Raw genomic sequence first — 17,337 nt, forward strand, 5'->3', positions numbered from 1 at the left:
GAGATTCACCATTTATTACCACTCATATCAACGGCTAAACAGACGGGAAGTCTCTCCCAGAAAACACCCCTTCACTCACGGTGCCAACATTTTTATCATCTTTGTTAACTCGACACAATTTAACCACAGAACAAGGATGAGAATTAACCCGCCACCTTACACATCATCTTATTCACAACCATATTCACAAACCATAATTACACCAACAACAACAGAATACCCAAGAGTCTTTGCGCCACAGTCCACAAGGGGCGTTACAGTATACTAAAGTACAAGTATAAGCTTTAGTATTAAAGTATAAGTGCAAGTCTAAGTATTAATGTAATCAGTCTTAGACTGTTCTTTATACTTTTCAGTATAAGCCAAGTATACTTCACTATACTTTTCTTAAGTATATAAAATATAGTATATAAAAAAGTACACTTCAAGTATACTGCCACAGTTTAAGTATAAAATAAGTATACTTGTTGTACACGTGAATAAACGACTTTTTGCTAAGGGAAGCTCTGGAGTCTCTGAGCTACTGAGCAGCCTGGACCTCCCCACACCACACCTGGCAAAGCCCTGTAACACAGGTGTATTGTTCACTTAAAGTTGAATATTTTCAACTTGTGCTTATGCGCAAATGATTTGTATTCATGTCATTTGCCCGGGCCAGTTTGAGAAGGCACACATTTGTGTTTACTCGCCTCTTTGGATTAACTTTATATGTAATCTCGACATGCAAAAGATACACTTTGCTTTCTGTGGGAACACATCATAAGACATGCACCGTCTCTGCCATAAGTGTGCACATAAAATGAGAGTATGAACCGAACTGTCTGTGGTTCAAAGGCAAATGTAACTGCACTGCAGACAGCTGTAAATTATGTCTGACTGAGCTGCCAGTAAGTCTTTAACATGTCCACTAAGACAGCCAAACACAGGGTCCCACACTTCAGATACCAAAAAGTCCAATCTTCACTCTCCACTTTGTTACCACTTCACAACCACTTCCTGTTTCTAGTGTGTTTGATGTGCTGCCAAAGGGCAGTGATGGAGCGTATCTTTCACTTCACAGAGAGTGCTGTCGTCAATGCTGACGAGCTTCAAGTGTTGTCGAGCAAAGAGTGACAGAGTTTAAATGAGACCAGCGTCTATCAGAACTGATTTACATAATCAATTTGAGCACCCAAATGAAGGCTGTAAATTGTTTCCTGATTAGTTTGTTAATGGTAGAAATATCACTTCATCAGAATTTCATCAAAAAAGCTTGGTATGTTTTTATTTTTATTTTTAATGCAAAGACATTCCTCAGTAAATGCAGATGTACAGTATGTCATGCAAATGAATAAATCCCAATTATTTCTTTACAAATGTCAAGCATGCCCTTTTAACATACATTTCTGAAAAAATATGAGACAGCTTAAAGAGCTTTTCTTAAATAATAGAGAAGTTGGCATATTTTACCATATTAATAAGAAGGCAAAAAATCTTTGAGCTGAGGCGGTGCTCCTTAGGAGAGTCCAGGCTTAACAGCCCTAAATGAGCAGTAAGTGTTATCATTATGCTAATGAAACCTTCAAATGAATTGGCTCACTGCACACAGATGCTCATTGCTCTGTGCTGTCCCGAGCCGTATATTATACAAGAGTCGGGCAACCCCAGGGCATCCTGGTGCCTCAGCAGCTCTGCTCATGCAGCAGGTCGACATCCAGCTCAAACCCTTATCAGGGGCTGTGCTGGGCTTTGTGACCCATGCAGAGCAATGGTCCAGCTCTTGTGACGGCAACAGAAGCATCATATGCATTGGCAATTTTTGCGGTGTGAACATAAACTCACTCTGCTTCATTAACATGCAGAGACAAGAGGAAAAAAACGAAAGAAAAGACACACTACATGCACAGAATCAGTGTATGTTTCTAGCCAGCCACAGCAAACGTGTAGAATCAGTATAGTGGCTGTCAGAGGACAGTAAAATAGCATCCGAGAGGAAGGTAGTACCGTTAACTTTGTTTTCACCTGATAGGCGGGACAGATCTTTTATCTGTCTTATGACTACATGGAGGATTATGTGATGTCACTACATGTGTCATAATGTAATCCTATTGTACTGTGGCTCTGAAAGCGTTCAGCCTGAGCAGAGGTCTGATCAGCGAGAGTAAGTGAACTTGTGTGATTGTGCAGTTCCTGTAAGAGTTGTAGTTGTTGCAGTTTTTCCTCCTCTTTATGTTTGCTCTGTAGCACTGATGAGATTCACGGCTCCATTGACTTGCTGTCTGAGTGATGTATACATTCTCTTTCTCAAGAGGGCTAAAACAGGTGTCAGGATCTGCATAATGACATTCTTATTTTCAGCGGATGTCTGCTGAAGTTAGCATGCTAAGCAGTTAGCCGCAGCCCGTCCTGTCTCCTGATACCACTTCGTACCTCAGGATGTGATAGTCTGCTAGCCGCTGTAGTTTCAGCTGGGAGATGTAAAAGTGGCCGGTTTAATAAGTCAACATAAATGTTAAGAAAGGAAATATTGCCAATTTAATTGCCTCGTTGAATCATCATTACACTTTGCACTCAACATAAACTATATAAAACTCACCTGAACAGCCTTGGTTTGTCTTTCCACAGTCACCTCTGGTTTGGTCGTAATGAATCCTTAATTCACCGAGCAGGTCTCTGTTAGATATTTCATATTGTCGTAACTGCTCTTCGAGAGTTATTGCTGACATCATGCTCGGCCTGTAGCATGTTCTCATGAAATATTTCCCTCAGTAATACCCCTCATTACTGACCTACACCCTCAATGCCTGCTGTGATCGATGCTTCCAATCGTAGGCCCCGTCAATAATTAATGCCCCTCTCTGGAGAGGTGAATGAATGCTTTTTACTTTACATCTCCTCTTGTTCCCGCTCAGTCCAGTTGCTCTGATGTTTTTGTGCTTTCCGCTTACATTTGTTGCTGGAATTTTTCTGAAAATCAGCATGTCAACATTTTGCTGGTAAGAATCGAGGCCGCAGGATTTGGTGCGTGAGTGTTTTTGTCGTACCTGGTGATGCTTCTGTCTGCTCTGATGACAAGAAAGGAGGGGCATTGTGAAAACACAGGAGAGAGTGTGGGAGAGGGGTTTTAGGGCACCGCCTCCTGCTGTTTGCTTAAATGAAGCCATTTTCACCAGGCTTCACACAGCTGTGACACAGATCAGATTTCTGCCCTAATTAGAGGATCAAGTTGATCTCCTGAGCATCTCATTGTTTACAGTGTTAAAAGAGAAGCCCTTTGTTCATTTTTCCATTTCCAGTCCTTCCCTTTTGGTTGCTTTCCTTTGTCTCGTCACACCATTGTCTCACTTTATTTAGGTCAGTATTGCTTTTCTTGCCTGTAGTCACCTATTTGTGTTCACTCTGTTCGGTCTTGATGTCTGTCAGGGCTTCAGGTCGGGGGTCGTTACATGTTATGTAAGCTAACAATGTCATTTCATTCTACTCAAAGCCTTTCACTCCATTTCCCTTGTCTTGTTCTGTCCTTCCCTTCCTATTATGTCCTCTTTCCACCCTTTTCAGTCCCTTTAAAGTTACCTTGTAGTTGAGGAAAAAACTCAAAGGTCATTATTGGCATATTACATTTTTCTGAAGTAGCTATAAAACAGAAGCAATAGCCCTAACCAGTTCACCGTCTGTGTTCCCTACATTAGTCTTTCTTTTTGCTCTTCTTCCGTCCACCCACTCATCCCTTAATCTACTAATCAATATTTCCCACACTGACTCTCAAGGCCACCCTCTCTTTGCTCTTTCTTTTATCTTTATGTTCCCTATTCCCAGCCATCTGAAATGATTTAACAGTTTGTCTGCAAAAACAAAAAAAAGGAAGCATAATGATATATGATACATTGATATGATACATATTGCTATAACGTGTACATGATACGTGTGGTCCTACAATTTTTAAGGCATCAGTGGTTGGTAGAATCGTAAAATGCCAACATTTTATTCTGGGATTGGGCCGACCAAAGACTCTATCATGTGTTACATTAAAAAAGAAGCAGACATAGATATGTCAGATAAGTCAGACAAACATGTGGAATTAGGTATTGTCAAATGTTACAGGCTGAAAATGTCAACTGAAATAAACATGTCTCTGATTTCACCACCATGCGAATCAACCAGAAGTGACTGTCGTTGTTGTGGTATATTCGGTCAGGTGAAGGGAAACTTCCCAAAAGCCACTTTATTGGCACCATTGTGATACTTGTGTGGGCTTCAGTACACAAAAAGGTTGACAGACACCAGCAACACTTTCCCAAATTTGGGATCGTATTTTCTTATGATTATAGTTTCGTCCTAACTTTCTCTGAACAATAGCTCAGTCATATCTGAACACACAGACATGATGCAGATTTTTCTTTTTTACATTCGGTGTGAATTACACTTTCTGAAAAGTAACAACTTTAAGCCCCATCTATATTTGATGGATCTCAGATTGTCCTGAATTGTCGGGACAGTGGACCATCAAACTCAAACCGGGTACTTTTGTCCCCGTGTGCAGCTTACAAAAAAAGACTGCGTGGTTGGCCTCGTTCATAGAACACTGTTCCTGCAATTGAAAGCAAATTTTACATGCGACAGTCTGTGATGTCCATTACTGTGAGAGGCAGTGTTGCTTCGTCAGATTCGCTCTGTGCTTGTATTCCTTTTGAAAAATGTCGACATCAGGGGGATCGAGCTCCTAAAATGGGACACAGCTCACCCAACTGTCAGGTCATCATCACCTGAGGTCAGCTGATGCTCATGTTTCATTCAGTGAGTCAACACAGGGCCCGTATCCTCTTTTGGCTCGTTTATTTTCACGATATTTTGGTTGAGGGGGGCAGCATCATCAGCCAGACTCGGAGTAATTTGTCTTCATTCACATCAACAGATGGAGTCTGAAATGTTCCGCCTTTTCTTACAGGCTCCTCTGAACGTATTACATTTGCTCAACCAAATTTGAATGTGATGTTTTTTTGTTTTAAATGATCCGTTTAAATTGCTGTAAGAACATTGGAACACTTTTATGAACAAACTCTACAGAACATAGAGCCATTTTGCATGGATGTTAATTCTGGAAGGTGCTCGTCAGACATCACCACCGCTGTCTCTCGATGAGATTTGAGGAATGGATTTTTGTTTGCATGCCATTCTCGCATATTCCACTTTTCTTTCCAAACCGCTTGCCTTCTGGCTTGCTATGCTAGCAACAGGAAGAGATCAGTTTTCATTATGAGCAGTTTGCGCCTCATCAGATTGGCCTGTCACTTTAGAGATTGGTCAGGCCGGATGGGGAGAAACAGGAATGATGAAGACGTATCTCAGTTGTATTGGCCCGTGTTCAAGAAGAAATCTAAGAATATAACAAGGCAGATACTGAGGGTGGACCCAATACATGGGTAACTGCAATCACTCGAGCTCCTGGAGACTGTGATGAGATAGAGCAGAGCACAACAATATATATAAAGCAGAGGGATGATCTGTCAAAGGCAAACAGGGGAAGCTACATGTCATATTGGAGAAGATTAGATGTGATGTGAGGGAGATTCTTAGAGATTCTTCTCCTCTGTATTTCCTTGAGTTAGTGTGGTTGGATGATTAAGAACATGTCGAACATGTTTACATGTTATCTTGTGTGGCACACATTGAATCTTTTGCCTCTGCCGGGTCTTTTAACACATGAAGTAGTCACATGTACAGATTGTACAAATTGGTCTGCACAGAGAGGAATTACTTCAGTGAACCATGTACGAGCGAAGGAAGCTGACTTGTTTTTCTCAATGTTTTGGGATTATTTAAATGTATTTTCTGGAAAAAAAATAACCTAATCTTTTCTCTTCTATAGCCACATGACCTTTGATATTTTCAGAGATATTTTAGTTCCTTGTACTGGAATGGAAACATAACATATCACAAAACCCACATTATTATTTAATAATAAATCTGATTTTTTTTTTATTTATTTTTTTCCAAAAAGCTAACGCCACTAATTTCACATATTTAAAGTGTGTTTACACATGCAGGCCTGTAAACAAATGTGCTGAAAATACTCCAATACAATGAATCCAATGTATTAAACTGAAACAGCTTTTGAAGAAGGATTAGTCAGGTTGTCCTGAATGATCTGTAGACAAATGAATGGGATATTGTTGTGATTTGGCATCATGAAGCGAAAGTAATCAAGTGCTGCTGTGAAAGAACTAGAAAGTAAAGATGGATGTAGGCTTATGTATTTCTAACAAAGGATGACGGGGAAAAAGATTCAAATTTCCCCAATTTAAATAACTTTTGTTGTTGTCTGGTATGGAGTTGTGTGTGTGTGTGTGTGTGAAACTCCCACACAGACAGACAGCAGAGAACAGAAGCAGCTCATCTGTAAATGACACCAACATTTCTCAAGAGACTCTCAGTGTAGTTTTTAATCACATGACTGCGTTGGTCTAAACATTCACCTGACAGTGCGGCAGAGAGCCTTCAGAGATTTACTTGCCAAACTAAAAATCCACCTGCGTTTGGCGCCTGACGGATGTCAATTTTGGACCTTGACATAATTCCGCAAGAAAAGGCATAGCCTGTATTGAAAGATCAATCTCAGGGTTGAATGACTCGATATCGAATCGCTCAAATGAGGATTTGAAACCAGTTTAAACAAACACTGGAGCATTGTGGTTGAAGCGCTGACAGTTGTGGTAAACCTGCACAGTGACACTGAAAAAGATGCGGAGTGACTGAGAGTGACGGAGGGCAGACAGGACAGTTCAGGCCGCTGTGCCCACGGCCAGTTCTTTCATAATCTGTCTGTAGACTGAGTGGATTTAAGTGACAGCTGTATGACACTGTCTTTTTGTTTCAATTTCTAAAGCTGTCTGATTAGACTCTGTGGGGGTTTTTTTTGTGGTGACGTGGTCCTATTTGAGTGTATTGCTTAGAAATGGTGTTGAATCAAGGATGAGTGTCTGAGTGGGTATTGGATATAATGAGCTGAGGGTTGTTGTAGAACCAAAGTGAGTGCTGCTGCTGATATGTGTGTGTGTGTGTGTGTGTGTGTGTGTGTTTGTGTGTTTGTGTGTGTGTGTGTGAAGTTGAATTGGATTGGCTTACTGTCTGTAATTTATTGGCATCATTTTCTAATTAAATTAACTTTTCTTTCCAGTAAAACCAGACACGGTGGAGAAGGCCGAGAAGAAAGAGGAGAAGCAGGACAACGTGAAGACGGTGGACGTGTTTGACCCGCTGGATAACACTGAGCACAAGAGTGTAAAGGTTGAATTCGCAAGCAGTGGGACTCCGGCAAAGGTGGAGAAGGAGACGGAGAAGGAAAAACAGAGTGACGCGCAGAAGGAGAAGGAGAAAGAGGCAGAGAAGTTGAAGGAGAAGGAGAAAGAGGAGGAAAAGTTGAAGGAGAAGCAGAAAGAGGAAGAGAAGTTGAAGGAGAAGCAGAAAGAGGAGGAGAAGTTGAAGGAGAAGCAGATAGAGGAAGAGAAGCTGAAGGAGAAAGAGGCAGAAAAGGTGGAGGAAAAGAAGGAGACAGAAAAGGGCAAAGACAACGAGAAAGAGATGGAGAAAGTGGAGTCAGTGCAGCAGAATGCAGGAAAAGATGATACGATGAACAAGGCAGGAGACTCGCCAGATAAACTGGTGAAGACAGATAAAGTGGAGAAAACAGAAAATGTGGATAACAATGAAAAGTCCAAAGAAAAAAACAGAGAACAAAACCAGTGAGAATCTTGAGAAAACAGAGGTGAAGGAAGGCAAAGGGCAGCACAACGACAACGTGGAAAAGACCACGGAGCAGCTGACAGCCGTCAAGCTCGACCCCGGCCGTGACGGGCTGGAGAAGAAGGCTGACGCGGAGACAAAGATGACAGCGGAGAAAGAAGAGGGCGACAAAGCCGAGAAGACGGAGACTGAGGTGGAGAAACCGGCTGAGAAGCCAGTGGAAAAGCCAGCACAGAAGGGCGAAAAGGAAGAGAAGCAGGCCGACAAAAAGACAGTGGAGAAGAAGGATGACAAGAAGGAGAAAGCTGCAAAAGCTGACGGAGGAGACAAGGCCAAAAAAGCTAAACCTGTGACTAATGGAAGCAGTGCAGCACCGAGCAAAGACCTGGGGAGTGCAGACAAGAAGACCAAGGTAGGATTTATGTCAGATGAGGCTTTACACACTGACACTCTCTGAAATTCATAGAATCTATACTGAAACTGTGGGTCAGACCTTTTCACTAGCATCACATTAGAAATGATCACTGTTTAAAAAATATAAGATATGACACACAGACTCATGTCAGACAGTTTTTTTATTGCGTTATTATTATGTGTATTATAAAACTGTGTATTCAGTGCGCATAAAGTTTGACCAAAATTATATTGAAGCGCTGATTACATATTACAAATTTAAAAAACAATTAGATTGCTTTTATTCTTTTTCCCAGCAGAAAAACTCACGACATTACTTTTTACTTTACGCAGCTCAGCGACATTCTGATTTTATTTCGACGGATACTGCGATTGTGATTTGCCTCACAATTAGTTGTAATAGTCATTTTGGCTTCACAGCATTACCTAAACTGAGAAAAACTGTTAAAATCATGATGATGTGACATTTGTTGGGGTCTGTACCAAACCAACATGTTTTCATATATGACCAAAACTGTCGCAAGAACAATCTAGATGAATGAATAGATCCTAAGGTAAGATTTGATGATTGATTGATTGATTGATTGATTGATTTTCGGTTGAACTATCCCTTTAATATCGATCAACTTCCAGTCAGCACTTAGCACGCACTTTAGATAAATGAACACAAATATGTTGCTTCTTTGTATACATTTGTCATCTTTCCTCTGTCTTACTCGCTTTATTTGACTCCAGTCTTTTGACGTGTGGTCAGTTATTGCACACTTCAACTAAGGAAATACAATCTTATACAGATACAGATGTTCTTTTTTTCTTGTATATATGATGGTTACATTTCCCTTGTAAAGTCACATGATGAATGGGTTCAGACATCCCCTGGAAGAAGGGACTATATGTGATATATACTGGAGAAGCGCTGTATGTTGAGGTTGAGTTTGAGTGACAGAAAGCTGTTCATCATGCATGCTGCTGAAGCTTCTGCTGCTGCTTTCTTTATGCCTGCTGTGTACATGCAGGACATTTGTTCTCAGCCATTTAAAGCCATAAACAGTATCAACATGAGACATCAGACCCAATGCTGATTATTATTATTTTACTGCATTCTTATGATTTCTGATTACAATGCTGCTACAGCTGCTTAACCTCCCCTGCTGTTATGATTTGACATTTTCCTTATTTTTTTCTTCTCTTTGCTTTCCCTCCTTATTTTGCCCTCCATCGCTCCCGTTTGTCTCGGCCCCGCGTCACAGCCTGCTGCCGGGGCGACCAAAGCAACCGCTGCCGCTGCTGCTGCCGCCAAAACGCGGCCGAGTAGCGCAGCTGCTGCCGGTTCGGTCCCTGCTAGGCGCCCCATGTCCTCCAACACCACCTCCACCTCTGACAAAAAACTACCCACAGCCAAGGCACCATCCACATCCGCGGCTGCTTCAAAGCGGCCCTCCACCACGTCCACCAGCCGCCCAACATCCTCAGTCACCGTCACTACACGTGACGTCAAACCTAAGGTAAGTTACAACTGTCAAGACGTCTGTCAAAGAATGGTCAGTTATACGGAACAACACGCCTGGATCCACGAAGGATTTCAACGGCACTTCAGCATACTGGATGACCACCAGCACACAATAAAAAAGGCCGTAAACCTCCTTATAGTCCTGCTCCAACCAGAGTAGGTCTGGTAGAATTTCATTCAACTGTATCAGCCTTTTAGGAGAACAGATCCGATGGGCTTGGATCATATTTTTTTCAGTACAGACACTGCTTAATGTGAAGCTCATGTTGTTTTGCGGAACACAAAAATCTGTTTCCCCCCTCAGTCAGAGAATGTGACCATCTGGTCTCTGTGCCTGTTAGCATGCACAGACTCACAGGAGTGTGTTCTAACACTGCGGTACAGTCCAACCTTCAATCCATTTTCTATACTGAACCGGCACCCAACTGAGTTTCTGCAGACCAGGTGTCTTTACCTAAATCCTGATGACATTCCCTGCACATCCTTCACTGATGAAGGAAAAGTGGACAACATTTTTAAGGCCCTGTCCACAAATACACAGGTGTTTCTTCAAAGGAAGCTTTTTCTATATGTTTTGGCCCCTTGTACACATGGTAATGCATTGAAGTTTGCTGAAAACTAAAGCCAGGGTGAAGATATTCAGAACTCAGTGTTTTTGTCTGGGTGGGCGGAGATTTTTGGAAACAATTAACACACACAGACACACACACACACACACACACACACACACACACACACATTTATCAGCCCGTGGCCCCTGAACATGTCCCTCCACGATGAGAGAACAGAAAAGAAAAAAGTATGACTTCTTTTTAAAATGTAAAGCTCGACAGAAATAACACCAATATTGATTCATTCTGTAGAGTTGTTACAGAAGTTGTTTATAAAAATATTGTCATTACTGATTGTTCTATAGGTAAGATAGTGCCGCACACTCGCATTGCATCCCTGTGAGGGCTGCCCGGGCCGGCAGGGGTGTGATGCAGACCTTCCAGCGCTAACCGTGTGAGTAAAGGACAGCCTTTGATGGTGAGGCAGTCGACGATAAAGTTGTTCTCACCAGGAGGAAGAATTTCCAATCTAAGACATTCAATGTGACTGTTGACAGTTTGTTGTCAGGACTGGACAATAGGCCAGCAGCTTCAGGCCCCAGGGGTCCATGAGGGTACGAATCCAGCCTTTGGAGTACTTTTGGTTGTAGGAGTACGGGGAAAAATGGATGTTAACCAATTGTTTATTATTAATCGTATTGGGAAAGACACAAACAGACATGGATAGAAACATGATGGAAAATAGAGATAAAAACAGCTGCTTATAGTGTTTTGCTGACAAGTAATTCAAAAGAAAAATTCTGCAAAGAGTCACATTTCCCTGCCGGTGTCATTGGATCCAGAACACATCGCTGTGGCTTCAGGTCTAGTCTGTTACGAGCATCTAAAACTGGACACTTGTGTTATTACATAAGTCCCATTAAGGTCTTGCTCCCTGTTCTCAAAAGACACATCAGAATTCTATCACCCTCCTTCGGTGGCCTCTTTAACTGCAACCAGTGTGACACTACAACCGATTAATTAACAGCCTTTATTTAGCCTCTCAGCGCCCAGGGGTGCCGGCTGACTCAGTTCAGCGAGGCCGGCTTGTTGCAGGATGTCTCAGCTGTATGTGGAGCGTAGCATCACGCAAGGGGTTTGGGGTGGAAACATGCTGCTGAATGAAATGTGCAATCTTGAAGGAGCGGTTCGGACTCAGTCGACATGTTACACTCATTGGGGCAAAATCTTTGACCTGAATTTCTCAGTGAAGTCAACACTTGCCTGAGCTGATGACAGCAGCCGCACATGCAAAAGTTGTTCTCTGACCCACTTTAGCGCGAACAGCATTTAATTTGTTGATGAAGGTTTGTGATTTATTCGTTGCCTTCACTGCTGCTGACACCGTTCCGTCTGTCCGGCCTCTCTTCACCTATCATCTCCTGTGTTTGCATTTTCTCCCTCTCCTCAGACAACTGCAGAGAAGCGCCCCCTTGTGCCAAAGGCTAGCACCGCCACCTCAAATCAAACCGGCTCCACCGCTGCCACCAAAAATGGAACTGCTGCCACAGCAGCCAGTAAAACTGCTGCGTCAGCCCGCTCAACGGCGTCTACTCGCACCAGTACTACCACTGCAGCCAAAAAGCCTCTGGGTACAGCAGATGTGCTCACACACACATACACGCATACACACATGTTTTTGGTGATTAGTATTTGTTTGTGTAGCTTATAAGTGTCTTTCATTATGAGTAAGATGCGTGTATTCAGTGGATTTTCAGATGCATTCGAGTAGGAATGTTGCAAATGATTGATGATTGAACTTACTTATTACCGTCTTATTGACATACTTTGTCATTTGCGACCGCTGCACACTCTCCATCTGTGTTTCAGCCTCTAAGACAGACAGCAAACCAGGTGAGGAGAAGAAGCCCAGCACTCTGAGGTCTTCTGCAGGTATGTCAGCACCCTAGTCACCTCACATGTTCACCTCAGAACCAGGAGACACTCAGAGGAAACTCTCTCAGCCTCTGGCTCTAGTTTGTCATAAAGCACAAAGGAAGAAAACAACAGTGTAATGACACACATGTGTTAATACTCATGATTAAATGTGCCAAAGATTGGTGAAACATTTCTGGAAAACCCCATGTTCATGTTCAGTACTGTGAGAAATGTCCAATTTTGAGTAGCTGTACTTCTACTTTACTTGACTATTTAAATATGTGCTACTTTGTACTTCCCCTCATATACATCTTTGAAGCAAATAATGTACTTTTTGATCACTGCATTTATTTGTTAGCTTTAGTTACTAGTTACTTTGCTGAATCAGATCCTTGAATTTTTTTAAATAATTTATTTTAACGGCAATCAGATAAAAAAAAAAAAAAAAAAACTTTTTCTGACAATCAGAAGAATGCAGAATATCATATCCAATAAATGTTTAGACTGATAATCAGTCAGCCCATAGTTGCGGTATGTATTTGTGTATATTTATATACATATATACATACCGCGACTATGGGTCCACATCCATTGTAATACACAATAGAAAATAATTCAGCTTTCCTAATGTTGAAGTTGTTAGATCTTACTCAGGCCTCTGATAGCTCATGTTTTTGTTTTATGCTCTAACATTCAAATTCCTCCGCAACATTCAAAGAAATGAACAGGTGAGCGACTGTGTACAGCAGTTAAATACAGTAGCTAATGGATAAAATGTGTCAGTATCGTGCGAGGCAATGAGTTTGACATGAATAGCAAAATAGTATTAAGGATATGTTCAGATACAGCACAATCTGTAAATGTCACGTTAAATTACACAATATATTCATCGCATAGAATGTTGTCATGGTATTACATCAGAGGCCTAAAGGAGACGGCTTCTGTTCATTTCTTATTAGAATTTCTCCTGATTTATTAAATTGGATGAATAGTAAGGATTCAAGATTCAGGAGGAATTCTGTTGTCATTATGCAAATAAAGTGTGTATGATGAATAACTCTCTAAGCTACATACATAAAAAAAAAACAACCTGTAGAGACTGAATACGAATCAAGGTGCTAAAACAAAGTATTGGCGGTGGAGCATTGAGGATGCGTTCAAGAATCTGACAGTCTGAGAAAAGAAGTTGCTCTGTAGTCTGGTGGTACGGCAGCAGACGCTTCTTCAGATGGCAGCAGTGTGAGCAGTGATCTAATCTTATCCGATCATATTGTTATGATAAGTTACATGAAAGTATCTTCTTTTCCTCTGCGAATACAGTTTATTTTCTCAGGTTTTACAGTCGGGGAAATGATCAAAATCGTGTCTAGTTTTGGTATTTATTTATTAAAAACCTAACTGGTGCGATTATTCATCACTACAATGCGACCTCCCTCTGTGCCTTTAGCGCTCTGCAGATATTTCGGGCCTCTTTCTTCTTTTCTCTCATCTTCTGTAATCCCCTCCTGAGTTTTGCCTCCCCGCTCTCTCTCCTCCAGCACAGTTACAGCTTTGCTCCTCCTGTCGACAGATTAGTTTACGTTTTGGCGACAGGAGAGCTGTCAGCAGGAGTGTGACACTGCAACACACACTGTCCAGCCATGACAATGCGGTTGAGGCGTGTAGACGGAGCGAGGCTTTATTGCTGAAAGGCCCTGGAGAGTTAAAAAGCCTCACCACAGCAGTGTGTGGATTACTGTCCCCCTGCTGTTGACAGGAGTTTGCAGCTCCTGCTGATACAGCCCCGCGTCGTCTAATCTGCCAGGGTTCTTACGGCAAGTCAAATTACTCTTTAGAAACATGCAGGGAAGCGGGAGGATTTCCTCAATTAAACATGTCTTAGCGGGAGCTGGAGATATAGCAGAGGCTCTCGGGGAGGATTGACAGCAGGACACATTGCTCAGCACTCTGAAGAAAAAGCTGACATATAGCAAAACATCCGTGAATTGACCAATTTTTAATTGGTGCAAGTGCAGTACAGCCTCAGTGGCTCAGCACGCTGAAGTGAGGAAATCTGGAGTGGATTCACTCAAACCAAACAGAGATAATAATGTCAGCTGTGTGTATCCACCGGGAGGAGGTGGAACAATTCATCAGTGTACCTGTAAGAAGGTGAGAGGACGGGAGGACTTTATGACTGAAACCTAGATTTCAAAAAGAATGCTCTCTGAACCTTAATCACCTCGAGAAAGACTCTTTCACCAACTTCACACCGTGATATTTATTTGTACTGTAAAGGAGGTCATCCTCTCCTCCCCAGTGCTGATGGAAAGTCAGAGAAGTTTCATAGTCCACCAAACATTCATGGAGCTTCACGGCAAAAAAGCGTTGCAACATCATCCGAAACAACTGAAGTAGCTGGAGGAAAAAAAACACAAAGAAACCCATAAAATGGTCTTCCAGAGATCTGCCTTAGACCAAATCTCTTAAAGTTCCAGCTTAAAACATAACAACTGAATTTGTAGTTTGGGGTGAACTTATCCTTTAAGTCGACTGCTCCGCTTTTGTGCATCTACCATGTTTATGATCACTCTCAAAACAACCAACAGAGGCTATTTAATTAACCAGAGCGAGCACAGACCTTTAATTATGTACTGTTGATTTTGCTGTTGTAACATTGTTTTCTGACAAAAAGGAACGTTTAAATAAGAGAAAACTCTTCACCTGTGTTCAAACTCGAGGTTAAGAAAGCAAACTCTGCATTCAACGTGCCCACAACACATGAACGTATTAGTCTTGTTCACAAAGATACACTCACATTGTTTTTACAACCAAACAGCAAGTCAGTGATATCCCCCAAATCTGAAGGTAGCTCAGTGTTTGCCTGGTTGTCTCTCTCTGGTCTGTTCTCCAGCTCAGTTTTACTGCCATTTCATTTTCGGGTTGACTGTCTTTTCTGGGACTCGCATCTTTTATCAGTCAGCGGTGACTGTAAATGACAGACAGGGTGCTTTGTGGTTTGGCTTTGGGTTTAGAGAGAGTGTGTCTGAATACATGACACACTCGGTAATCGTATCTTATTCAAAGTACGTCGACTTTTGGTTTTACATTTATGATGTTTCTATAAAGGTAGCAGAAAGTGTTCAGTGTGTTTGGGATGCTCTGAAGCATCAGTCCACTTTCATATCATGGCTCAGTCTACACTGTCCTTAACTCCAGTGTCCAGTGTTTATATTCTGTGTCTTCACTTCAACAGCCAGTACCAACTCTAGTGACATTAGCTGGAGCTAGTTAAGACTTTACACACTGATTGTTTCACTGACTTGATGTTTGACCTAAACAATTTGTAGAATCCAGCTTTATAGTTAATGCACAGACATGAAAGTGGTACAGACCTTCTCCTCTAACTATGAGCCTTTTACCCAAAATGTCGAACCACTCCTAAAAAAGTGAGAGAGAGTGAGACAGAAACAAAGTTCCATGGGAAAATGTTATCCCAGTTTCCTTCCAGTGTGCTCAATCAAACAATGGATACCAACTTCTGCAATTAACTCTGAATAACTCTCCCCCCAGCTGACGCTACCAAGCCCAAGACCACCACCACCACCCGCAGCTCCGTGACCACCACCGCTGCATCCCGCACTCGTACCACAGCAGCTAAACCGGCCGCAGCGTCCTCCACCTCTGGCACAGCACCGGAGAAGAAGCCTGCGGTGCCCCGCACCGCCAGGGCCGCTTCCTCGACCACATCCACCACCACCACCACCGCCTCTAGGACCACATCTCGCCCCAGCACAGCGCCGGCCCCCGACATCCGCAACGTCCGCTCTAAGATCGGCTCTACAGACAACATGAAGCACCAGCCCGGAGGAGGGAAGGTAGGTGCTGCTCCGGCTTCATCTGCAGCTTCACTCCTTTCCACAGGTGCATGTCTGTTCTGACACTGGCTGTCCTTCAACTAACTGCTGTAAGGCCTGTTAACATGTGACACTAGCTCCCTGTGGTGTCTCACTTTAATCCCATCACACCCCTTGCTCCTCCCACTGAGCCCTACCCCTCCATTTTGAGTAGGGGTAGGCTGTCCTGATCATGGTTGGGACAGAGGGTCGGGTGATGTCACTTGATTTTGTAGACCCAGGGCTGCAGTAACGCACTCCCTTTCAGCAAACTGTCCACTCTTCTGTTTTTTTCCAACCCTCCTATTTCAACTCACTCCACATCTCCCTCTCTTCCCTCATGTCTCCTTGCTCTTCCTTTCCTTCTTTGCATCACTGACTTCTCTCCTGTCTCTTCTCCCTCGTTACTCATTCTCTAATCCATACTAATTCTCTTCTCTCTTCATCTTTTTCTCCCGCATCTCACACTCTACTTTCTCTTCTTCCTTATTTTCTATCTCGTCGTCTATCTCAATCACGTTTTTTGTCTTTCTCCTTTTCATCCTGATGCACATTCCCTTTTGCACCACCTGCACCGCCTCCCATCCTTGTGTGTTGTTATGAGGTATTCTTGTTGACCCGGGGTGGGCTTGTCTCCCCAGGTGCCATCTGCCTCTCAGAGCAGGGCTCTCGCCTCCAAAGAAACGAGCCAGGGCAAAGTGAGTTCCCTCTCCACCCTCCCCACCGTCACCACATACTCCACCTCCCACCTCTCCTTCCTGTTCCCACATATTTTGCTGTTTTCTTTGCAGCACTTGACATATTTTCATTTGTTTTCAATGAAGTGCACTACTGAGCACACAAAGCCAGGCTTGTAATGACTTGCTACAGATTCAAGTGTGATAAAAGCGCCTCATATTTTAACAGAAACATACAATTTCATACTTAGAGTCGTCACCAGACGCCATCTGAGCGTGGATACAGACTGAAACATGGAGGTGGCTCTGGAGAATTTAAACAGTTATAATCACATGAGTGCTCAGAGAGCCATGGTGGTAATTAACCTTGACCTAGTTTGTAGTCTCTCTTGACTCCTGACTCAGGACTCACTGAGTGTTGGCAGTACCTCAGGCTATAAAGCTGACTTAGTATTACCACCTAATGCCATCATCAGCCGACATTCAAGCCTGGCTATGTTAATCTTGTAGCGGGAAATGGCTCCATCTGAAGCTACAGCTCTTCTGCGCTGCGCCCAGGCTACAGCTGAGCCGTCGACAATGCTTTAAGTTTCTTTTTACTATTATAACTGCACATTTTCAAGGTTTTGTTACTCAGAGACCATCCAGATACCTGCCAACACACAAAGATGGAA

The 17,337-nt window shown here is 42.7% G+C and overlaps 1 protein-coding gene across 1 annotated transcript in view; it reads left to right on the forward strand.

Annotated features, from left to right (window-relative positions):
- The window catches only part of LOC115570290 (microtubule-associated protein 4), a 129,275-nt gene that overhangs the window by 104,292 nt on the left and 7,646 nt on the right, over nt 1-17,337 (forward strand). Inside the window, 7 exon segments of the mRNA XM_030398764.1 lie at nt 7,154-7,708; nt 7,710-8,131; nt 9,384-9,638; nt 11,645-11,825; nt 12,064-12,126; nt 15,664-15,968; nt 16,628-16,684. Coding sequence (XP_030254624.1) covers nt 7,154-7,708; nt 7,710-8,131; nt 9,384-9,638; nt 11,645-11,825; nt 12,064-12,126; nt 15,664-15,968; nt 16,628-16,684 — 1,838 coding nt within the window.

The sequence above is a fragment of the Sparus aurata genome, chromosome 19 (genome assembly GCF_900880675.1).
Source record: "Sparus aurata chromosome 19, fSpaAur1.1, whole genome shotgun sequence".
Taxonomy (NCBI): domain Eukaryota; kingdom Metazoa; phylum Chordata; class Actinopteri; order Spariformes; family Sparidae; genus Sparus; species Sparus aurata.